The sequence below is a fragment of the Rhinichthys klamathensis genome, unplaced genomic scaffold, assembly GCF_029890125.1.
Source record: "Rhinichthys klamathensis goyatoka isolate OS25496 unplaced genomic scaffold, OSU_Roscu_1.1 h1tg000036l_1, whole genome shotgun sequence".
Taxonomy (NCBI): Eukaryota; Metazoa; Chordata; class Actinopteri; order Cypriniformes; family Leuciscidae; genus Rhinichthys; species Rhinichthys klamathensis.
Genome location: NW_026606584.1, coordinates 10,312,028 through 10,336,796, shown reverse-complemented (window position 1 = coordinate 10,336,796; position 24,769 = coordinate 10,312,028). Strand labels below are relative to the sequence as shown.

General features: G+C 36.5%; 2 protein-coding genes and 2 non-coding genes across 9 annotated transcripts; 3 read left to right on the top strand and 1 right to left on the bottom strand.

The window, feature by feature from the left end:
• Nucleotides 1–421: 421 nt before the first annotated feature.
• cep63 (centrosomal protein 63) lies at nucleotides 422–15,194 on the bottom strand. Of its 6 annotated transcripts, none has more exons than XM_056246309.1 (16): nucleotides 15,056–15,194; nucleotides 14,406–14,498; nucleotides 14,080–14,257; nucleotides 12,385–12,480; nucleotides 11,246–11,341; nucleotides 10,973–11,095; nucleotides 10,740–10,853; nucleotides 8,796–8,987; nucleotides 7,590–7,735; nucleotides 7,322–7,468; nucleotides 7,112–7,214; nucleotides 6,734–6,931; nucleotides 6,538–6,624; nucleotides 5,659–5,861; nucleotides 2,163–2,505; nucleotides 422–1,100 (listed from the first exon to the last, which is right to left on the bottom strand). In XM_056246309.1, exons 2-16 carry the CDS (start codon nucleotides 14,444–14,446, stop codon nucleotides 924–926), a joined length of 2,244 nt encoding a protein of 747 aa, XP_056102284.1. In that variant the 5' UTR covers nucleotides 14,447–14,498; nucleotides 15,056–15,194; the 3' UTR covers nucleotides 422–923. The 6 variants fall into 6 exon arrangements, with proteins under 6 accessions (XP_056102284.1, XP_056102286.1, XP_056102285.1 ...); XM_056246311.1 differs by having other exon boundaries at nucleotides 2,184–2,505; XM_056246310.1 differs by having other exon boundaries at nucleotides 2,163–2,484.
• Nucleotides 15,195–16,467: 1,273 nt separating this feature from the next.
• trnap-cgg (transfer RNA proline (anticodon CGG)) lies at nucleotides 16,468–16,539 on the top strand. The gene has a single exon. It is a non-coding gene; the product is annotated as a tRNA-Pro (tRNA).
• A 342-nt stretch (nucleotides 16,540–16,881) lies between these two features.
• trnap-ugg (transfer RNA proline (anticodon UGG)) lies at nucleotides 16,882–16,953 on the top strand. The gene has a single exon. It is a non-coding gene; the product is annotated as a tRNA-Pro (tRNA).
• An 832-nt stretch (nucleotides 16,954–17,785) lies between these two features.
• Nucleotides 17,786–21,645, top strand: im:7152348 (uncharacterized protein LOC559250 homolog). Its single transcript, XM_056246321.1, has 4 exons — nucleotides 17,786–17,802; nucleotides 19,203–19,623; nucleotides 20,828–20,932; nucleotides 21,234–21,645. The coding sequence occupies exons 2-4, from the start codon at nucleotides 19,280–19,282 to the stop codon at nucleotides 21,277–21,279; spliced, it is 495 nt and encodes a 164-aa protein (XP_056102296.1). The 5' UTR covers nucleotides 17,786–17,802; nucleotides 19,203–19,279; the 3' UTR covers nucleotides 21,280–21,645.
• Nucleotides 21,646–24,769: the final 3,124 nt, after the last annotated feature.

The window sequence follows — 24,769 nt, the reverse complement described above, 5'->3', positions numbered from 1 at the left end:
ACTCAGGATCACTCCGTTGGTAAAATATGAGTCTTTCGCCTCTGTGCTAAATAACAGCCTTTGGCTATTTCCATGTGCAGGAGGATGACATTAACATTCCATGAGCGTTCTCATGTCGAACGTGTGTGTGTGTGCAGTAAACTGTCAGGCCTGGCACAGTCCGTGCATTCTTGGGGTGAAACTTTACTAAATCATTACAGCGGTCTGTTTTAGGCCTCTTAACATAGGTGGAGACTCGAGAGAAAGCTTGTGTGTTTGACGTCAACTTTATATCTCCGCTGTGCAACACTGCCAAAGGATACGACCCCAGAGAATGTATCTGATCCCATCACATGTCCAAACAGCCTTTTGCTTGAAACACAAAATGACGAAGAAATAAAACCATTCACACAACCTCATCCACTCCCATAACAAACATGGCTATGAAAACAATCTCTTTTAATTCAACCCTTAAAACATACGTTCTTCACAATCATGTCAGTTAGGTTTACAAAAAAGATACTGTATGTATATAAATATTGATTATATAATAAAGAAAGGAAAGTGAGAAAAAGGCACAGCAAAAACAAAACAGATATGTCTAAAGTGCACAAACAGATGATGACGGTAGATGCAATAGGCCATTTGAAAGGTCAAAGGTCAAGGTACAGTGAAAAAGGGAGCGTGCACATGTTCTTTCCTTTACTAGTGCAATAAACTTGGAGCTATTCAGCACTTTTGGGACAAAAGTTTTGGCACTGCTTTTGGTGGCATTTTTTTGTCGAGCTGCCCTGGTGTAACAAGGGTCTTGTCCAATTATCTCGCAGCAACTATGAATCCCAACTAGCTGCCAAAACCCATTCTCCCTCTCAAATAAAAATGGCCATGCGGAGATGTCATGACCTGTATATATCTCTACAGGTACAGGTCAAGGCACTTTGGACTCAGTGATCGTTTTGAGGGCTGCTGTCTTTGCCCAGGTATTTGCAGACGGTGTTGGCGTTTTCCTGCTCCATGCTCTGAATGTGACCTTCCAGTTTCTGAAGCAGCTCTTGAGACCGTAGCGCTTCCTCCTCTAGAAACCGTTTGGTCACTGAGCCATTTGGAGATACAGTGGAGTCCTGGTGGAAGAGGGAGGAATTGACCGTTAAGGATGTTGTGCAGTGTTACAGTATTACACAGTTGGCTTGTCTTATGGCGCTTTTCCACTGCTGGTACGGCTCGGTTCGGTTCGACTCGGCGCGGAACGGTTCGGCTCGCTTCGCTTTTCCACTGCGTGGTACGACTCGACTCGGTACGGCACGGTTCGGTTCGCTTTAGCTCGGTTGCTTTTCCACCGCAGTTAGTACCCCTTCAAAGTGGGTGGGACTGATCGTTATTTTGTCCCTACACTGTTGTAGGTCCGGTGATATCCGTGTGCGGCTAAGAGCTGAGCTACTTCTTGGAACACTTTTTCATTCCGTTTTGCCCCATCCAGCTCTCGCTGGATCCGCTCCTCGGCAACCAACGAGAGGAACGTCTGCACCTCGTCCACTGACCACGATTCAGCCATTTCTTTTTAAAGTTTAAAAAACAGATGCTACCGCGTTGGCTGTTGTCTACTGGTTATTTAAATCTAGCGGGTTTAGTGTCCAATGACGCTGGTAGTGACGATTCTGTCTGACCAATCAGTGATCTGCAGTGTTTTTACGTCACATTTTAGTACCGGTACGGTACGCTTGGAACCTCAACAGACCAGGTACCATTTAAAGCGAGCCGAAGCGAGCCGTACCGTACCGTACCATGCAGTGGAAAAGCACCACAAGTGAGCCGTACCGAACCGAACCGTACCGTACTATGCAGTGGAAAAGCGCCAAAGCGTGCCGTACCGAACCGAACCGTACTATGCAGTGGAAAAGTGCCATTAGGAGAATGTAAAGAGGGTGACAGAAAAAGATTTCAGATTTGTGTACATGGGTCAGTGGCAAATAAGACTGAACACAAACAGGAGGGGGGGATTCGTGGGCCATGCCCCTCAAATGAGTTACTGTGCCCATTGCATCACCCTGACATTTTTGACATTATCCCCCAAAAATCATACCAAATGAATTTTAATGTAGAAATTAAAAATTTGAATATATTTTTTAATAGGTGGGGACAAAAAAATGAGCATCATGTCACTGACCCATATCTCTATTACTGACCAAAGGCAGAAAGTTGTCTACCGAGCTGGAAGCTTGAGCGTCTTCTCCATTAACCGCCGCACTGAGCAGAGCTGCCATCCTATGAGCTTTACGAGTTGAAGATGAGGATGAGGCAGATGATGCAGACGAGTGGACTGGAGACACAGCCATCCTGGTCTCATGTGATTGGCCATAGGGGCGATGAGGGGAAGTTCGTGCCAGGTTCTCAAGCTGTTTGAGGAGAGTCTGTATTTGGTCCTCGTATTGCAAGGCTCTTTCCTGCATCCGAGTCTCCATGGCCTGCAGCTCCTCCTGGTGTCTGCGCTGTACATCCTCATCAAATCTATGACAGCACATTACAGAACTGCATAATATTCACTAGCGTTATACACTATAAAGAAATATATACTTTTATTCAGCAAGGACTAATTAAATTGATCAAAAGTGACAGTAAAGACATTTATAATGTAACAAAAATGTTTCTATTTTAACCCTTTTTAACATTGGTAATTATAAGAAGAAGAAAGGTTTCTTGGGCACCAAATTAGAATATTAGAAATACTTTTGAATAATCATGTGACACTGATTACTGGAGTAATGGCTGCTGAAAATGTAACTTTGCCATCACAGGAATAAATTACTTTTTAAAATATATATATTTTTTTTTTACAATTCAGCAGTTTCACTGTATTTTGTTAAATAAATAAATGCAGCCTTGGTGAGCATTAGAGACATCTTTCAAAAACATTAAAAATGCTGCGTCCCAATTTGCATACTATCCGTCCTAAGTAGTATTCGAAAATAGAATTAGTACGTCCCAAATCGTAGTATGTCGAAATTAGTGTTCCAGAGGTCTACTATTTCCGGTCAGAATCCGAAGTGCAGATCGATGCACACTCTGTCGGCTAATATTTATATTTATATATATATAAATAAATATAATTTATTTTATTCAATGTTGTCTACATTATATTGCATCTGCAGCAGCATTGTGAACTTTTGTAAAGATACGTTTAGCCATTAACTTTTAAATGCATCATTACATACAAATTGCAAACACATGAGGAGAGTCTCCGCATGAAAGACCCACGACTGGCAGATGAACGTGCTGCAACATGGCCAATATTCATCGAAATTCAGGTTTTTAAAATGGAAATCAAGAATTTTCATAGGCCTATTTAAATTTCAGAGGTAAATTCGAAACAAATAAATTCAGATACATGGTTTCCAAAGTAAAATAATTTCAAAGAGGTGAATTCAGAGCAAATAAATTCAGATAAATGTTTTTCAAAATAAAATATTTCAAAACTACCGGTAAGTATTCAGTGGCTGTTAAATTTCAAATAGTTATGTCTCTTATTTTCTTCCATACATACTTGTTGCTATCAAATGAAGCAAGGAAATCTGAGTTTTTATACAAAGAGTCCATATGGTAGTGATGTTACATTTGACACTGAAGCTTCAAAGCGCCTATCGAGTATGCAGCTCAATTTCTTATGAAGCTCCTTGCCGGAGCGTGATCAATGAGAAATGAAGCCTCACTTTCTTTCCAGTCACGTGAATGCTTCACTTTGCGTGTCGGAATGTTTGAACCCAGACCACTACTCTACAGGTTTTTAGAAGTTTAAGTCCATTTACTAACATTTTTTAAAAATATAAATAAGCCTATAGCCTATGTTACATGACCATATATTCTGACACATAAACAGCACAGAAACCATAAAATAATTAGACCAACATTTACTTGCATCAAGCAACTCTGTTGGTATTTTTATAATTAGTCAAATATAATTGTTACATTTATTTTATTGCCACACTTTAATATGTGAATTATATTATCAGAAAACTGAACATTCAGGCTTTTATTTGTGCTTAATGGATAAAACAACGGCGCTGCACACTCAGCTGCTCATAAACATGGCTGCTATAAATTTGAACTGCCACAAGATGGCGCTGTTTTCGACACTCTTGATGCTTCGAATCTTTTCCCAAAACATTCAGGGGAAAGCCTCAGTGCTTCATGAGGCTTCCTTTGCCCATCCCTACCATATGGTCAGTGTTGAGCATGTTACTTAAAAAAAGTAATTAGTTATAGTTACTAGTTACTTCTCACAAATAGTAACTGAGTTAGTAACTGAGTTACATCATTATAAAAGTAACTAATTACCAGAGAAAGTAACTATTGCGTTACTTAAAAAAAAAAAAATTCAAATAGGCCTATGTCAAATAATTTGGATGCCCCCAGTATTAAATATGTTAAATTAATGAAATGGACACTTAATAGTGTAGATTAGTGTTCAATGTTTTATAATACTAATTTATTCTATTTTAATGTTGCTGTGGGACAATGTGAGAGACGCCTATTAAATTCAATATATTATTCTAAATATTAGCATTACTATAGTAGAACAATAAAACATTATAGATGGTTTATACTTAATATCGCACAGACCCCAACTGGCCAACAAATTAGTTTAAAAATAAATTATGATTCTTAAGAAATGTACCAAAAATGAATAAATAATAATAAAATATACATACTCTTTGTGCATATTAAATGATAAAACTGTTACACAACTTCACAACTAGTAGACATACTGTAGCCTAAGTATTTTATTCCTCACAAAAGTAAACAGTTTAACAAGTGCTCTCTCAATATAATACTGAACAATGTACCAAAAAAAATATATATAATACTAAAATATAATATTTTGGGGGTTTATTTTTAGCAAACGTCATCATCAGAGGTTATTTAAGCCAAATTCTAGACATGTTTGCTGCACGTGTTTACAACCGGTCAAACAAAGATGTTTTCTGGGAATGTTCCCTGCAGGTTATTTTCGGGTTTTATTTTAAAACCTAAACAGAACGTTCCCTGTAGGTTATTTTTTAGATTTTATTTGTATAACCATGTCAATTAATTAACGTTGCAGATGATACCAATAGGCTACAGATAATGCTGTCTAATGCTGAAATGTGTAATTTATTTATAAACAAACTAAATAATGCTCGGACACCCTCGGTCTCTCTTGCGCAACTGTTGAGCGCGCTCTCGGACACACTCGGTCTCTCTCGCGCATTGAGCGCGCTCGCGCCGTTCGCTTCGCATTTGTCCACTCCGGCGCCTCATAAACACACACACACACCAGAGAAAAAACTTTGCAGGTCCTATGGCGGAGAGAGCATACTCGGATGAAAACCGCTTCAGTGAGTTCAATTATAGTAACGCCACATTTTTTTTGTCAGTAACGGTAACTGCGTTGTAACGGGGGAAACAGTAATTCGTTTGATTACTCGTTACTGAAAAAGACAACGCCATTTATTTATAACGCCGTTATTCACATCACTGGATATGGTCAATGTCACATTTTTGCTTATTTGATGAATCAGAAATATTTCTCTTTAAAACCTTAAAAATTTCTGTTCATCCCAAATTTTCAATGCGGTCTTAGACTTGTAATTCTCAGACTGTATGATTTTAGATCAGAGAACATTTTTATTTGGAAGTACTTTGTACCTGTTTTGGGCATTGTGCGAATGGTTCTTGTTCTGATTTTGTAGTAACGCTCTCTCATACTTGTCCTGCCAGGTCTGGTTGTTGGCCTCCATACGAGCTCGTAGCTCAGTCATTTCCAGCCTCAGCTGCCTGTTCTCCTCCTCCAAACTGTTCAGAGATGACACGTAGCTATCTCTAAGACTTGCCAGTTCTCCATTACCCCTCTAAGAGAGAAACAAAGAGAAAATGAAAATGAATGAGCAACAATGACATGAAAAATTGGAAGGATGCAAAATAGAAATAAATAATCTGCATTGCATCATAAATTCAAATACCAGTGGTACGGTACCATCACAGAGAGGCACAAAATCACTCTCAAAAAGTTTTAGTTCACTGTTCCTTGCTGGTGGAATGATCTTCCCAACCGAATCCCTGACAATTTTCAAGAAACAGCTGAAAACTCATCTCTTTCGTGAGCACTTAACTGCATCAAATAATAATAATGAAAACTATTTCACTATTGGAAAAGTCTGGAGAGACATTAGAGAGCGGGAAGGCCTGAAAAAGGATGCTGAGGTTGCTTTCTTTCTGCTCGATACATGAGTAACATTGGTTTTGCTATGTTTCACACAACCAAGAAATACTATTGTTGTTTTTGATTCACAGCCAATTCATCCAGACTTGCGCGAGCTGTCTGATACACCAGCTGTTAGTCGTTACCTGTGTTGCATAGCATGTTCGGTATGTTGGGGGCAGAGCAATGGAGGGAGGGGTGTGTTTGTTTGGGTTTGATTTCAAATATCAATAGTGTTGATGCACCTTTAATAAAGCCCAAAACATTACTTAAACGTGAACACATTATAAGTTAAAATGAAGGTTTACTGAGCAAAGGATGGAAACCTTAGGTGATCTTGACTCGACTCTCTCTAGAAGATCATTTAGATGCTGATTCTCAAGCTTTAGAGTTTCAAGCTGGACCTGTGTCACCTACAAAAACCAACATGAGAACACAATCAGTTTATGCATGATTGAATAAACTAGTAATTCTCAACAGGTCTATTAATATAGGGTTATGACTAGCAGGTTTTTGGTGGACCTTGAGTTCTGATGCCCGACGCTCTGCTCTTTCCACTTCTGCCCGTAGCTGTCGCTCAATACTAGAGGCGGAGCCAGTGAGTGTGGCAATGGTGATGTCACGCTGATGAAGTTCACTGGTTAACTGAGACACCTCCTTCCTCATTCCCTCCAACTCCCCACAACGAGTCTGTTCGGCCCTCTCAATCTCTTCACGCAACTACAGGCACAAAGAGTTATCAACATGTTTGTCAGTAATTTGTACACATTAATAAATCTTTCGCAATCATTTCTCTCGTTGTGAATGAGACAGCTCAGTGTGTTAAAATAAATAAAGCTGCCTAACCACACACTGATAATACATAAAAAAACTCAAACAGTAAAACTGTATTGCTCATACACGTTTGATTTCGGCTGAACAGCGAGCGTGTTCCTCTTCCATCTGTTTCCACTCATTTTCTCGTCTGCTCATCTCTGCTTTATGCTTTCGCATGCTCTCCAACCTGACAAAACAAAATGGAGTTCAAGGTTTATATTCCAGAATGAGCTTTTAATTATTAGTTGCCGCTGTTGTATATTCTCATGAAGAGACTTTTTAAAAACATCTCACTTGTCTCGGAGTCGGATAACCTCAGCTTTCAAGTGACTCTCACAGGCCTGGGAACTGTTCAGCTTGGCTGTGGCTTTCTCTAGATCTTGTCTAAGGGAGGCCAAGCTTGGAGACAAACCGTGTGATGCGAAACATTCCTCTAGAGACCTAAACAAAAAGATAAGTGATTTGTAAATCATGGTTGCATACTGAGCTTGATACCTAGCAAGTTACTTTATGGACTGTTGTTAAATGATCATGGAACATTGAAATGATTATGATAACGTACCTTATGACTTGCTCTTTTGCTTGCAGAGTTTGGTTGAGTCGGGACACTTCCCGGCGTAACTGCTGCTGCTGGACTCCCGTGCTACGTACAAACTGATCCTGAGCATTCAGTGTGGCCTTCAGCTCCTCTCGCTCTTCACTCAAAACCTGCAGAGAATAGCTTTACTATTATTCCTTCTATCACATATTTGATTTAAAACCACATTCACCACTTTTCTTGTACACTTTACAATAATAGCGATGCTGCAGCTATTAAACCAGCATTTAGTGCTTCATTCAAGTTATGTTGGAATGATGTGCTTTGACTCTGAGCTTTCAAAATATTAAAAGAAAAGCACCATAAAACTATCAGATAATTTATCCATTCAACTTGTGCACTATATAACTGAAGTCATGTGTGAAAAACAACCCAAAATTTAAAATTACCCACTGATACCTTACCTGATAACTGCTGAGAATGGAACATTGAATAAGTGAGCTGAACTCAAGAACCCAATCAGTCTGATTCATGAAAAATCATTCAAAAACAAAAAGAAATTTTTCAAGCTTCAAAAGGTTCATACAGACAGTAAAAAAAGTTATCCATATGAATAGAGCAGTTTAATCCAAGTCTTCTAAAGATACATGATTGCTTTACATGATGAACATATTTAATTCAGGCTTTTATTCACATATAAACATTGAACAGTGCACATACATGGAGCACATCAAATGTAGTAAAACTCATTGGTTCTTGTGCGTCAAACAAGCACGTTTAAGCTTTCTTTGACCATATTTGAAGTGTTTTTTGTACGTACATTGATCAATACGTGGATAAAAGCCTAATTTAAATCTGTTCATCAAATAAAGCAATTGTGTCTCTTCAGAAGTGTCTCTACTTTACAATGCCTTTATATACTTTTTGAAGCTTGAAAATTTTCGTTTCATGGACTCTTAATGGATGGACAAAAATTATAATGTTAAGAACATTAAAAAAATATCTTTATGTGTTCTGAAAATCAACAAAAATCTTATTGGATTTGGAACGACATGAGGGTGAATAAACCATGCCAGAACTTTCATTAACCCTTTAAGGTCTTAAGCAGGAACTCCCCAGGAGGATATGAAGGCATATACCTACTTTTCCTCTTGCTTCTCAAATACTACACTATGTACTACACTCTAGAGGCCATTTCTAGCTCTACTTTTCTTGTGGATCTGCATCTACCTGTCCCCGTTTGTGGGCTGCAGCGGGGCAGCTGACCTGCTGTTCCTTGATGGAGTCTCCCAGCTCATCCTGGAGCAGCCGAAGTCTCTCCAGTTCCAGTTCTTGCGTATGTAGACTGTCCTGAGCCCTCTGCAGCTGAGAGCGCAACCGCTGGAGTTCCCCCTGCTCCTGCGACCGACCTACACCCTGAGACTGAGACACCCAAAATTTCACACATATTAATAATAAATTCAAGTGTATTTATAAAGCACATTTAAAAACAACAAAAGTTGTACCCAAGTGCAGTACAGTTAAGAAAAATGCAATACCAGAATTAAACAAAATTAGCAAAGTGTTACAAATAAAATAAACTTACCAGACAAGTAAAACATTATAAAACATACAAATAAAACCCTATATACCTCAAACAGCATCAAAGCTATGGAGATTTTTTTTTTTTTGTAGATTTAAATATGGCCAGTGTAGAAGAGGACCTAACATAAAACGGAAGTGCATTCCACAACCTGGGGGCCACAACTACAAATGCCCGATCATCACCATTGGTTTTCAAGCAGAAACGGAGAACAGAGAGAAGTAACTGATTTGATAAAGGAAGAGACCTAGATCAGCAATGTACTGTGGGGCTTGACCATGCAAGACCTTATAAACATATAGCAGAAACTTACATTTAACTCTGTAAGTAACTGGAAGCCAAAGTAGGCAAGCAAGAACGGGGTTGATATGTTCTCTTTTCCTGGTACTCGGAAAATGGTCTTAATGCTGCATTTTGCACGAATTGCAGATGTGAAATAGTAGACGACAAACCCACATACAAGGCTTTACATAATCAAGCCGGAATGTAATAAGAATCATTATTTCCAAATCCTTCTGTGAGAGGAACTGTTTTATTTGGCAATGGACCCGAGATGAAAAAAACTAAATCAAAGATGATACCCAAGTTCTTACCTCTACTGTGCAAGGTTAAAGACAGAGTACCTAACTGGTTTTCGATGCCAGCGATATACAACAAAGAACCAAATGCAATGACCTAATTTTTTAATCCTCATTAAGCTTTAGGAAATTTAACTTCCTCAAGACAAGAGGTGAGATTATTACTGGAACAACAAACATTTGACCTGGCAGGAAAGTATAGTAGTGTATCTTCTAGAAGAAGCATAGAAAAGCAGGGGGCCCAAAATGCCACATCTTCCATGAAGTTAGAGAAAAACCATCTTAACGCAACCCCCTGGACGCCAACCACCCGTATTATTAAATCAACTTTAACAATCCTCATAAGAACAGTGTTGAGCTCATAGCTCATTTGTGGGTTCTTGTACCAGAAACCTCAACCACTAAACCATACCAAAATGTCATGCTTGACTCAATTGACCCTTCGCAGGGAGCTTGATTGACAGGTGATCTGACCAATCATACTTCGCCATCCGCCATTTTGTCCGACAAAGCAGTCAGGAGAGTTAGTAGATTAACATGGGAGGATTTGAACTTGAAAAACGGAATGTACTGATGCCTTTCTGTGGTTAAAACAACATTCCTTCTTATGTTCATTCATGTTTATTTGATGCTATAAATGAACTAGAAGGAAGAGATGATCGGATCACGAGCAGCTTTAACTGATGCTCTACAGCGATCTGTCACGACACATTAAAGAGCCACAAAACGTATTTATCGTTTAAATTTCTTTTTAAAAAATGACCAAATTTAAAAGGTGACTTTGTTTAATGTTTAATATCAAAAGTAACCGAAAAGTAACCTGGTCTGTCCTGTCTGTCAGCGTGTTGTCAGTCCGCGATGTATTTTTCACTGCGTGAGAACATGGTGTGTGTGTGTGTGTGTGAGAGCAGCGTAGCTTGTCGGACATAGCGACAGTAACTAAGGGGGGCCGGGTCTTTGCGAACGGTCAATTATCAAACCTGGTATAAAAGTTAGGTTTCAAATAAAGTCCACCTGAATGAGGGAAAACTGTTCAGCCAGGTTCTTCCTTTGCTCCTCCAGTGAGGTCACTTGTCTTTGATACTGCATTCTCTGCTGTTCCCATTCTGCTGAACGCAGACGAAACTCCTACATAAAAAAATTAAAATAAAAAGTTCAATGACCTTTAAATTATTGAACTAAAACTATTAAATGATTCTGATACAAACAATGAAGACCACTTTATATTTAGCCAGTCTAGTCTGTACCTCCATCTTGCTATTGAGGAGGGACATCTCAGTCCTGTCCTCCTCTCTGCTCAGAGCTCCTTCTCGCGCCTCCTTCAGATGTTTATGCTGTAGCTTTTCATAGCTGCGTTTCAATTTAGACAACTGTTGAAAGGAGTTATTGTTAACTATTTTGATAAAAAAAAGAAATGTTTTGTAGAATCAGGTCATACCGCGTGTTTGAGAAAAATACTGTGTGTGTGTAACAATAATATGTACCACCACTACTATGGCTAAAATAAAAGCTGATCTTACCTCATCTTTTACATGCTGCAGCTGTTCTTCATACTTTACAACCAGCTCTTGTTTTCCAGCTTGCATCTCATCTAGCTGTTTCCCGAGCACCTTGATCTGAAGAACATAAGATCATGCTTGTCAGAGCCTGTGTGAACTGCAGCTCAAACATGACACCTAGTGGAGTGTGGTGATCTTACAATGAAAGATGGCCACTCACTTTATTATAGCCTATAATGCATATTATAACAATGCTGGGGTCTGAGACCACTAGTCAAAAAAATGCTTTTTTTTTTCTCTGAAATAAAACATTTTTCATTGCAAATTATATTATCAGCATAACAAGTTTAGTTTTATTCAAATTTAATTAAAAAAATAATATGAACTTCCTGTAGTATTTGCAGTCTAATTATTTTAATGACAGCAGAACTCACTGTCACAACTTAACTTATTTGTCTTTTTTTAATTCTTTTTTTTTTGTCAGAATGCTTTTTTTTATTTTAGATTTTTAAAATCTTTGTTTAGTTTAAGATTAGATATTGAAGCAGATTTTCAACATGATCTCAGACTTTTGAAACCCATGGAGTTATTAAATTATAATAATATAATATTTATAATAATATATTTTATTTAAAGCAACATTAGATGCATGCATCTACACTTTAAATCTAATTCATTAAGTCAGTTATACTGATATGATGCGTCATGTCTAGCTGATCTAACAAAACTAAAATATGAAATACCTTTAAAAATATAACAGAATAACATAAACATAACAGAATACTGCCTTGGCCTATATTACTCACAATATTACAGTAGGTGTCATGGGACAGTATACCGTGTATATACATTTTCAATGGAGGGACAGAAAACTCTCGGACTAAATCTAAAATATCTTAAACTGTGTTCCGTAGATGAACGGAGGTCTTACGGGCTTGGAACGACATGAGGGTGAGTCATTAATGACATCATTTTCATTTTTGGGTGAACTAACCCTTTAATGCAACATAGAAGTTTAGAGCCAATCAAAACAACAATCAATGTAGCTTTATTAACAATCCTGATCTAACTAATAGGTCACATAGTTAATGCTCAAACAAAAGCACAGAGTCTGGTCTAGTCCAGTCATGCAGGAAGACCCATGCCTTCATGCAGATCACCTGCTGTATTCCCTTTTCCACTACCAACTTCAACATTTGGAAACCACCATCCTGGAGCTCCAGCAGGGACATCATCACTTCTCTCACCCTAAGCGTCTGCCAGGGGTGAAGGCAGAGCATATGACGTATGTGATTTTGCTGAGCCATAATATTTACAAAGAGATCTCACCATTGAAAGTGTAAAACAAAACCATCTTAGTCCTTAAGAATAACTTGTGGCCTCATATTATGTTTCATTGTGTTGAATGCAGTCTGTAACATACTTTGTCTCATAAAGTATAGTAGTACTAATCACAAATCAGCCAATTAACAGTTGATCTACAACAAACTAGAGAGTGCTTTGGTGAGTAACTAAGCAAATGTTTAATACCATACTATAAACGAAAAGGTAGGTCAAAAACTTACACTTAGACACAGACTGACCACTAACCACAACTTTCAGATGGCATTTTTTTTTTTTTTTAAACTGTCATGGAATTAAACACAGAGGATTGTGGCATATCTTGTGGTATGCCTACAAAAATCGATCAGATGCCACGGGCCAATCTCGGCCCAGGGATGGATTTCAAACGGCCCGCAGCTTATCAATTAAAATATACAATATGTGGCCCGCCACACCTAATTTACAAATCATGCGTCTCAAAATATAACCAGAAAGTAGCAACACAAGATTTTACCCCAGGTGTAGCGGTAAACCGTGAGTGAGTAACCATGTTAGGATGTTAGGACACAGCTTGTTATCGGGAATTCGGGATAGCACCATGGCCACATCAAAGAAATGTTAAGTCGATTACTCGATTTTATGAGTGCTGGAAATAAGATCATTTTTTCACTGAGAGTCTTGCAATTATTGCTTTTGTCTCATTTGCCAAAAGACAGTCTCTATCATAGGCTAAATTGATAATGCAGATGAATATGGAATACATCAAATTGTAATGCACTTTTTCTATATGGAACTTTTCAACTTAACTGAACATAGGGAAAAATAATTGTGCTTCATTATTGATTAATTTATACATTGATTGAACAATGAATTAGCCTAGTCTGAGGCAGTTTGACTGTGACCTGACCTAACAATAAATAATATTTACCTTAAATTAAGAGAAGCCTGTTATTGTTAATGTGCATGCTTTTATATATATATATATATATATATATATATATATATTAGGGCTGTCAAATGATTAATCACGATTAATCGCATCCAAAATGAAAGTTTTTTTTACATAATATATGTGGATGCATTGTGTATAATTATTTTGTATATATATAAATACACACACATGCATGTATATTTAAGAAAAAAATATAATTTATATATAAAATATTTATATTTATATATAATATAAATTATATATAAATCTATATACAGTATATACATGAAAATATTTCTTAAATATATACAAGCATGTGTGTGTATTTATATATATAAAATAATTATACACAATGCACCCACATATATTATGTAAAAAAAACTTTTATTTTGGATGTGATTAATCACGATTAATCATTTGACAGCCCTAATATATATATATATATATATATATAGTATCCGGCCCCCTGGTGTGTCTAAAACATTCAATCTGGCCTACTTTAAAAAAAAATGTGGACACCCTTTGTTTAGTGTAACACAATAGCCTTAAACTCCAAACTTAAATATGACCATAACCAGGTGATCAAGGTGTGATATAGTACCTCTGAGCTCCTCTTGTCGAGCAGAGCCCTGGCTGACTGGAGTTCCTCCTGTGTATTCTGCAGTCGCAGCTCCATGGCTCGAACCTCAGCTTCCCACTCACGCCGCTTGTGCCCCACCATGATGTCAATCTGCCGCATCAACTCCTGTAATTCTGGCTCACAGGATGACAGGACAGAGCTGAGGAGATGAAGAGGAGACAAACAGCATGTAAACAATAGTGAATAGTATACTGTGCCTACAGTACATACATAGAAATGCATAACACAAGTCAGCATTTTTTTTTTTATAAATGAGGATTGAGCAGAATTTGAATTATCCTCCTTACCTGACATCATGATCACGGAGCGTGCTCAGAAATTCCTCCATTTTTTCTCAGTGACCTTCCATGTACATAGTTATTACATGATCAAAATCTGGACTGCATGCATGAGAAAAAGAGATAGTTTATGAGCAGAGATAATGGGTGTAAATCACAATATCACATCTAGTATTGCATTTGCATTAGTTACCAAGGGCAACTGTGCTACAAATGCCATCTATATGTGTGCTGTGGTAGAATGAACTATTCTGACATATTGTGATTTCAGGCTTTCGGGAATCAGATAAAACAGTATTTCAGTGGTAAAACATGTTAACAAAGAAATAGAATGAGCCAGTGGTGTTCCAATAATAACGAGGTATTACATGCTGAGCTATTATTGAAAGCTGAACAACTAAGTTATATAATGTGGTAAAATCACGTTGATAACTGGCTCTGTATATTTACACACCGGGTTTTATTAATGTACTACTATTAATGTGTTAGTAACAAATCACTACTTGGCTAAAATTAGCCTGTTAGCGTGGAGAAAAAGTTCGCGCATTATCTAACGTTACTTGTCAGTTTGCCGAGAAAATGAACGTACTTCACGACCTTTGAACTCAAGATAAAGTTAGTGTTAACGTTTATATTTCGAAATTACAAATCTCACTTACAACTCCAGAGACACTAGACATCATGTTTGTCAACTGGGGTTGTAGGGGTGACAGAAACGCAACAGTTGAAAGCGAACAACAACCAAGAACATCACAACAAGAGAACAGAACAGTCAGCCACTCTCCCTGTGCTTCCGCACTGTGTCACGTGTGCAGTACAATGAAAGCACATCGGAAATGGAAGCCCATTTGGTTTCCAACACAAAATCATGCTTTTGTAAATAATAATTATGACATAAAAAGTCGATTTTATATTTATTAGATGAAACGTCAAAATTAATGACATACTAAACCGAAATTTTGACACTAAAATGGCGAAATTATGACAGAGAAAGACATAAATTTGACTGTTTAACTCACAATTTCATTTTTTTATCTCGTAATTATGAAATTAAACTATTTAAATTCATTATTTGAATTAATTATTTTGTGTCATTTTGAACTTTTATCTCATAACCTTTCATCTCATAAATGTATGTCAGAATTTCGACTGTTATTATGTCATTTACGATTTATCAAAGCATGTTTTTTTCTTATGTGGCAAAAATGGGCTTACATACAGTACGGTCATTGGAGTCGTTTTATATCGTGTAATAGTGTGGTGTATTTTACTCTAAATACTCTGTCTATAACTTTAGAACTCATAAAATATAACAGACTGGCTTATTTAGTTGTCGCAAGAAAGTTTTTGCGCACCCATAAACCATGATGAGCCATTTGCTTGCAACCCAATTTATATTTGTGGTATCAATATTTGGATATAAAGATAAACACAACAGAATATCAATCTTTTCATCCACTACGGTGGCAGGCACAAGACAGCTGTATAAACACTCGACATTATCGTAAAGGACTGTGGGTAATTTATTCTCCAATGTTGACATCAGAGATGCAGCATCAGTCAGCTTTAGCAGAGAATACGAGAGAGCTTCAACACATTAGTTCACCCACCGAATGTTGCATACGGATACCCTAGGTGACTAGGTTTTAACAAAATGAAAATACTTCACACTTTATAATACCGCACATGAGTGTTTACAAATACACGTGTTTTTGGTAAGTAACGTTAGTTAGCTAACTAGTAATGGATACAAAGTATGCGGATTTTTACTGTGATTTATATATGTTATTGTAATGTCAATAAATAAATGAACTCAATACCATACATTCAAATCGGAACTGCATACATTCAAAAATGTAAAATGTGCTAAACAATTAACGTTATAGTACAGTATTGCAATATTGAATGAGGATAATAAGATGCGTTAATTAATGTTTTGGTGTGGCTCAGTTGACCACATTGTATTTGCATAGCGTAAGTACAGCAACAACATTGACGTTATAATGACCACAGTATTTGACGGTGTACGTTAAGGTTTATATTGTCTCAGGTTGCAATCTAAGTTGCACGTGGCTCGTTGGTCTAGGGGTATGATTCTCGCTTCGGGTGCGAGAGGTCCCGGGTTCAAATCCCGGACGAGCCCTTTGTTTTTTGTTTTGTTTATTTACTTATTTACTTGTTACATGTTCCTGTCATTTATAGTGATGAAATACATAGATACATGTAAAATTTCGATATGTTATGCAAGACGGGATGTACGTACAACGTAGCAATAACGCAATCGAAAGAGTTATCACAGACCGACGCGTCTTCGCCTAACGTTGGACTCCTAGGCAGAAAACGAACGATATTTGCAGACTTGCAGTCAAGGTCGAAGAATATAGGCTTATGGGTTAATAAGAACAATTTACCCTCAACATCATAAAAGTTATGCTATTTTTACGATAATGATTTATATACTTTCAATGCTTTAATTCTAACAAGCGGCTCGTTGGTCTAGGGGTATGATTCTCGCTTTGGGTGCGAGAGGTCCCGGGTTCAAATCCCGGACGAGCCCATGTTTTGTATTTTATTATGCTATGTGAGGATACTTTTGTGAGAAAATGTTATAATAACATTTGACAATAATAATGTATATACTGATATCGTCAATGTCATAACATTAAGATGACAAGAAAAAATACTTTACAAATCTATTAATGCTTCCCATTATTTCAGAATAATCTATCATAATTTATAAATAGTATGACCTCCTTTCTAAGTTTAAGACACTGTAGCCTACCTAAAACATCAAACATACTGATCAGTATTTTTTTCCCCTTTTCTTCTCTTCCTATCCAGCGCACTGTGCTGATATGAACCCTCAGAAGGTCCCTCAAATCTCGATCGACCTGCTGAAGGCACCGCCGGAAAAAAGCCATTTGATAACCCTTTATTTGATAGTTGACTATTTTTCAATTATCTATTTACAAATATTATAATCATTACATTCAAATTTTATCTAATTTTATAGATTGTATTTCAATATTTGCCACTGAAGACAGTTCCCCTTCAGGGTTTTTTCCGTCTGTCCTAACAAGTTTTTCCATGTCAAGTTATGTCATCCTTAAACATGGAATTTCTGAACTTACAGGATTTCTTGACTTTTCCAGTAAGGCAACTGAGGTACACTGAAATTCTAAATAACCTAGAGAGCTACGCTTGATGTGCCAATGGGGGAGGAGAAAGGCAGATATAACCTCCCCCACGACTCCACAGCCTCACGCGGCGGTTATTCACACTGACAGCAGAGCCAGTTTGCTCTTATTCACACACCTACTATTTCTCACTCAGATGAGTTAATCTTCTGACAAAGAGCTGCAACAGTCTATACAGAGAACTGAATTAGGCTACTAGTCACTGTTCTGTAAGTATATTTCTTGATTTCTTAGTTTCTTTCTTAAACTAAGGTTGATTTACATTTTTTTGTGTGTGTGTGTGTGTGTGTGTCAGTGTGTGTGTGTTTCATTAAATATATTAAAAATCATTTTAATATTAAGTTACACGACAAGCGATCTTAAGCCTGGTTTCAGAGACATGGCTTAGATTAAGCCATGAGACTTTAGTTATAGCTTTTATAAACATGCCTTAGGAAAAAACATTACTGGTGGTCATCTTGAGGCAAAAACAATTGACATATTTTAAGATATCTCAGTGCAAGTTGCTTTCAGTTAAAACAGTTCAACCATGCATTTTAGTCTCTGATTAAGTCTCTTAATCAGTATTTTGTTTTGTTTTCAGTAAAATATCCTAACATCCTTAAAACAAAATAAATTTACTTTATAAACAAAACTGCGTACGATATTAAGACTGAAAAAAACAACAACTTGAGTTTGATTTTTTTTTCTTACAACATCATTGAAAAGTGTTTATCTTAATCTAACGGAGATATAAGCTTAATTCTTACTATGCAATATTGCTTCTCATGTAGCCTATTAATTTTGTTCAAGGGTGTTTAGATGTTTTCACTGGAAATAGGACATAAACGGTCATTAATTTAGTGATTTTTGCAGTGTGCTGTTTTACACAATAAACAAAGAACATACTGTTCAAATGGTTTGACATAAAAGTCAAGTTACAGTTTGACTAAAGATGTTTCTCATATAATCTTTGACCATCACTAACAAGAGAGCAAAACTAACTAAACAAGTAATAAGAGCAATGTTATGGAATATTCTGTCAATTGAATATTGGTGAACTGAAATAGATGTTCTCATGGCTGCAGAAACCAGAGATCTTGTCACTCTTCTTTTTCATGCAGTATTGTAGGCCTATTGTCTGCATTAGGTCAGAGGTCAACACTCAGAGGTCAAATTAAATAATATAATATTCTAGACGAACAGGTGGTCTGCAGCATTAGAGTTGAATACTATACGGATGAATGCTTGGTGAGAGTCAATGATGGCTTTGCCATCTGCTTCAAGATTTTAACTGTCATTTTAATGTGCTTAAAGGGATAGTTAACCCAAATATGAACATTCTGTCACTGTTTACACGTCATTCCAAATCTGTATGCATTTCTTTCTAATGAGGAATACAAAAGAAGATATTTTTGAGAACATTGTGATATCCTAATAACTTTGGACCCCATTGACATGCATTGAATGGGCAAATAAACCAAAACAACACAGAATCATTTTAAAAAATATCCTCTTTTGAGTTTCAAGAAAGTAATTGTTGGGTGAACGCTGCCTTTACACAACAGTTATGTCCATATGCACGAGGTATGCCTGAAAGTTCCATCTTTTTTTGTTTGTTTTTCCAGAGTACGCTAAACACTTTCCAGAAGACAGAACTACAAAAACATTATATCAGCAACTGTATAAAAGTTCCAGTTTTCCGCCATGGTGCTGTTTGAGGATCAGGAATGTGGGGTCTGTTACCTGCGTTACTCTCGCACCGACCGTGTTCCCAGAACTCTCCACTGTAACCACACATTCTGCACCCCCTGTCTGGAGACTATGGGGCTGCATTACAGCGGCCTGCGCACCATTCGCTGTCCCCTCTGTCGCCAGGTGACCTGTCTGGACCGTGGGCTCAGCTTGCAGGAGGCTCTTTTTGTCAATAGCCAACTGTGGGACAACATTTGTGCTGAACAGGAGGAGGAAGAGAACGAGAGAGAGCAGGAAAAGGAGGAAGAGGAGAACAACTCTAGTATACAGGTTCTGCCCTCATCACAGGCTGAATGGTGAGTGACAACATGATCTATTCATACAGTGACTTGATCACACCGCTTCTGTGATGAGTGTGTTTTTAATTTCTGAATTAAATGTATTTTTTGGTTGAGGGGCATTAAGTAAAAATGATGAAATTCTCAAAAAGAAAACAGTAATTCACCCAGAAAAATGAAAATTCTGTCATCATTTACTCACCCTCAAGTTGTTCCAAACCTCTATGGATTTATTTTTGGATTTATTGTGAATAATGCCAGTAACCAAACAGTTGATGGGCCACATTGACTTCCACAGTATTTTTTTCTATAATTTTTTTTTTCTATATATGGAATACATATTCTTCAAAATATCTTCTTTTGTGTTGAGCAGACGAAAGACATTCATACAGGTTTGGAACAACTTGAGAGAGAGTAAATGATGACAGAATTTTCATTTTTGGTTGAACGGCAAAAGCTATTATTATTCCTTATGGGAAAAAAGCAGTTAATAATAAAATATTAACAGTTATAAATATAACAAAATATTATTAATATTTGGAAAAAGGTCCTGTGATACAAACAGGTATTATGTCAATATTTATAAAAATTATATCAAATATGTCAATACTTTTCTTAAAATATCAGATTATTTGACCGTTTCAGACAAGCCAAAGTTAGTTCAGGCTCTAAAATGTCAGGTTCTCCCCAAAAACATAATGATATTTGTATTGAAAAATATGTTCTAAAACTTTCAAAAACACTCAAATACATTCAAGTTATAAAAACAATATGTTATACATTTTTATTTGATGACATTTTAAGAGTCATTAAATGTAAATGTTTGTTAAAAATGGAATTTGGTACATGTGTTTTAAACTAGAAGTATTTTTTTTTCTTTTACTTCATTGACCCTTCAAGTACCTTAGTGACTGGTGGCTATTGTGTAACATGCAACCAGATGCTGAAATTAATTTACAGAGTCAAGTGAGCCTTTGAATCAGCAACCTCAATATCACCAGATTCTGTTTATAAGTAGCCAGAAAACTAGCAGAAAACGCACATCCGTTGTTACGTTTGGTCTTGTTAGTAGAGCATTTGTTCTTAAATCTCTGATCACGTTTAATGCTTAAAGTAAACCTCAGAGCGTTTGTGTTGTAGTAACTCTGCTGTGACAAAAAAATAAGTCCTGAATGCATCTGTGTTCCTAATCATACCTTCTTCCTCTTGTCTCTGGTTTTAGTCCAATGCCGAAACAATACAGACCTAAACTCCGACTCCCATCTTTCCTGAAAAGAATGAGTTTCTCCAGACATCCTGAAGAGAGGATTGTTCCCACCTGCAATGTGTGAGTCTTCCGTCTACTGTGATGAACGACACCAGTTCAAAAATGTCAAAGTCATTTTGCATTTTATATCTAGCTCATTCACCCACAAATGAAAATTCAGTCATTTTGAAAATTCAGTCAAAATCAGTAAATAAAAAAAGGAATGATATTCAGGAGAGTAAATGATTACAGGATGTTCATTTCTAGGTGAATATTTTTTTAAACATTATTGTGGCAGCTAGATTTATCAAAAGTAAAGAAATAAAGAAAACATGTTAACATTTTCAGTTTTACTGACTTTTAGCTTTGTCTTTCAACACAGAGAAATGATGTCATGGCGAAGGATTTCATCAGAAGAGATATTCTGAAAAGCAGAACAGACATCACAAACAGTGGATTAACAATAGACTTTCGCCGTCTGTTTTGCTGCTGTCCTTAAAAGTGTTTGCCATGTGCTAATTACGCCTGGCGTACTGAAAAAGCAGGAGCAATGGAAAAGGTCGTTTAAACAAACACAATCCCCATGTGCTTCTCCGACTGCATTTTCCACTTGAATAGCCACAAGCCTGCATCCCGCTCCTCCATCTGAGGGGAACTTCTCATTAGATATTCCACCCTTAATCCATCCCAGCTGCTGAGGCCGGATTTGTTTCAGCTGTCCCGAGAGGGATAGGGTCCCAGATGCGAAACAGGACTTTTGGAGCAGATGGCATCTTGTCAAAAGATTCTGATCCCCTCAAATCTCAAATAGACTCTTTTAAGATATTTTGTTATTTATATAATTTATTAATTATTGTAAATTAAACATTTTGATTGCTAAATGTTGTTGGTCTCTTTCTCTCTGACTTTCTGTTTTACATGATTAGCTACAACAAGGGGCTTCAAACGTTTTGATACCAAGGACCCCAAATTTAGGGACTCCCTTCCTAACATTCTTTTAGAATATATAATATATAAAGACCCATTTATGAGATCAATCTTAAAGGGGTGGTATAATACGTTTCTGATGTCCCCAAAGTGTGTATGCGACGTTTTAGCTCAAAAATACCCCACAGTTTATTTTTTATAGTATGTTAAAATTGTCCCTATTTGAGGGTGAGCAAAAACGCGTTTTGTGTGTGTCCCTTTAAATGCATATGAGCTGTTGCTCCCTTTTAAGAAGAGGGAGGAGCTACAACAGCTAGTGTCCTAGTAGCTTGCAGACAAGCACTAAAATGCCAGAAACTGTTCTGCCTTTTATGTTTAAACTGGAGTCAGACAATGCTGGAAAGACTCAAGAAGAAGTGACAACATGCAGAATGCAACAGGACGTTTCTGAATGGTTAGTTGACGAATTTATGTTGCTGATGTGGAGTTAACTATCTTCAAGTCTTTGAATAGCATATTCTGTCATTATAATCTATAAATCGCTCGTGTGGGAACTGTTGTAAGATGCCTACAGAGTGACATGCTATTGTTTATGTACATTTTAGGCTTCATGATGTCACTATCCAGGGAGGAAGCTCGTGTATGCTAGTCCCTATCAGTCGTTTGTTGTAGTCCTTAAAAAGCGATTTCTGTAAAAGAAAATATCTCATTTTTGCTTTGAACTTGTCTTTGAGTGTTGTAACTTTGCAGATGTTGTTTATGCTCAAACAGCAACATTACACACTATTAAAGTTAGAAAAGTGAAATCATAACCACCCCTTTTGTTTCCACATAATATTTTGTTTCCAAAGATAAAGAATAATCTTTTATATTGTCAAATACTTTCAAAATAATAAAAAGTAATAACAATTCAATGATTTGTTGCTAGTCTTTAAAAAGGCAAACGAAAATGAAAAATGAAACAGCAAATTAAATTCAATAAACGTTAAAAATTATTTTAACACAAATTTGTTAAAATACAAATTTATGCCAAATTAAATGTAATAAAGGCCATTTAAACAGTGTTATTTTAGTATCATTGAGGCACTATTGTAGTTTTTATTAACAAATTAATATAAATTAATTAATATTTATTTTCATATGTTCTGGTTTCATTAAAATTTTAGTGAAAGTTTTAGTAATTTTGTTGTATCTTTAAAAAATTTTTATTATGTTTTTAAAAAATGTCTATATAGTTTTTATTCATTTTTATTTCAGGTTTAGTTACTTAAAGCTGCAGTCCGTAGCTTTTCCTCTTTGTCGCCATCTCTCTGTTCGAAATCTGTAACTGCAGTGATTCGCGGAATTATCATCTTTACGTGGGTTGTAAATCGGCATGAAACAGCGCGGATGAACACAGTGCTTTGAGGCGAGTGGTGCTGTCAGTCACCGCGCTGTGTGGATACTGTCATACAGAATCACAGATTCACTTTTTGAAAGTTTGACCAACATAAGAATTTTCATAAGAAAATGTCTTCTGAACAAGTAAGTAAAATCCATTTTTGTTCTGACCAACTAAGGGGGAAAAAGCATTTGACATGATAAGCTTCGTTAGATTTAATCAACGCGATTTACAGCAACCGTGCAAATTATAGCCTACTTTGTTCTCAAATTGTTCATGTTAACAACATCAGCATTGCGTGACTAATGTTAAATTTAATGTGTTTTATGGTTACCTGTGTAGTTCAGAATTCATATTCTCCATTATAGCAAAACGAGAAAGGCACAACAAAGGAAACTCCATAACTGTGTGAATTAAGAAAACGTACTGTTACACGATTGAACTATTGAAATGTCTTACTTGTTCAGCAGAAAAAAGCCGTCTCTTCTTCCGTTTTGAACCCCTTCAAAACACGGAGTTCACGCACTTTTCAAAAGCCCCGCCGATGTTTAAATCCTTGTGTTCGCATGAGACGGTTTCTTTCTCTTTCTCTAGCCACCTTAAATCCGAAGTACGAAGTCTTTTGGGTTTTATAACTGCTGAATCTCCAGTTGACACTGATGATTGTTGTTTGGATCTTTCTGGATGCCATAAGTTTAATTATGTAAAGTGCTGCGAGAAAAGCCTATACATCTAAACATCTCGTCACGCGCAGTATAGCCGGCTAGCCGAAACTCCTTCTTTATGTGTACGGGTGTGACGTCATGACGCAAAAACATGCTCGAATTTCCCGCGGAAACAGTACCACTGGAATTAAAATCATTATTACAAGCTAACCGTTTTGAATCTAGTTATGGCAAGCAGATAGTTTTGACCACTGGCAGAATAAGTTTTTTTTAATATAATTATATTGGATTATTTTTAACTTAAAAAAGTTACGGACTGGAGCTTTAAGTTAAACTAAACTGATTTTCTTTTTTTATATATTTTATTTTATTTTATTTCAGTTAATGTTCCTTTTTTAAAGAAACTAATTTATTTGTATGGTTTTGGTTTAAGTTTTATTTAACTAACATTGATTTAAAGATATGAGTACAAGGGCTTTGGGTAAAGGATGATTGAGATCATTGGGTATGCGCTTTAAATAAGACTTTAAATAATGCTCATCTTTAACAACAGAAACAGGCTGGTTGCATAAGTATTGTCCATACTGTTTGGCATATGGCGATATTTCACTGTAGTGAGTTTGCAACGGACCAAAAACAAAGAAAGAAATCACTCAACCGTGTAAACAGATTATTCATGCTTTTCATTAAACATCTGTCATCTGAAAGATTTCTGAAAGAATTATATAATGTGTCATTATATACACACTTGCATGTGTTTTTTCTGAGAAAAACTTTTATAATCTTGTCTTTCTTTTTCTCCAAACAAAACAGAATGTCACAGATTTAGTCTTGAAAAACGTACATGGAACTGAAAAAAACATTTAAAGAGAATAAAAAATCTTGCTGTGAAATCTTGAGTTGATAATACGATAGGCCTATCCTTATTTTTCCTTGGAAGCTTAT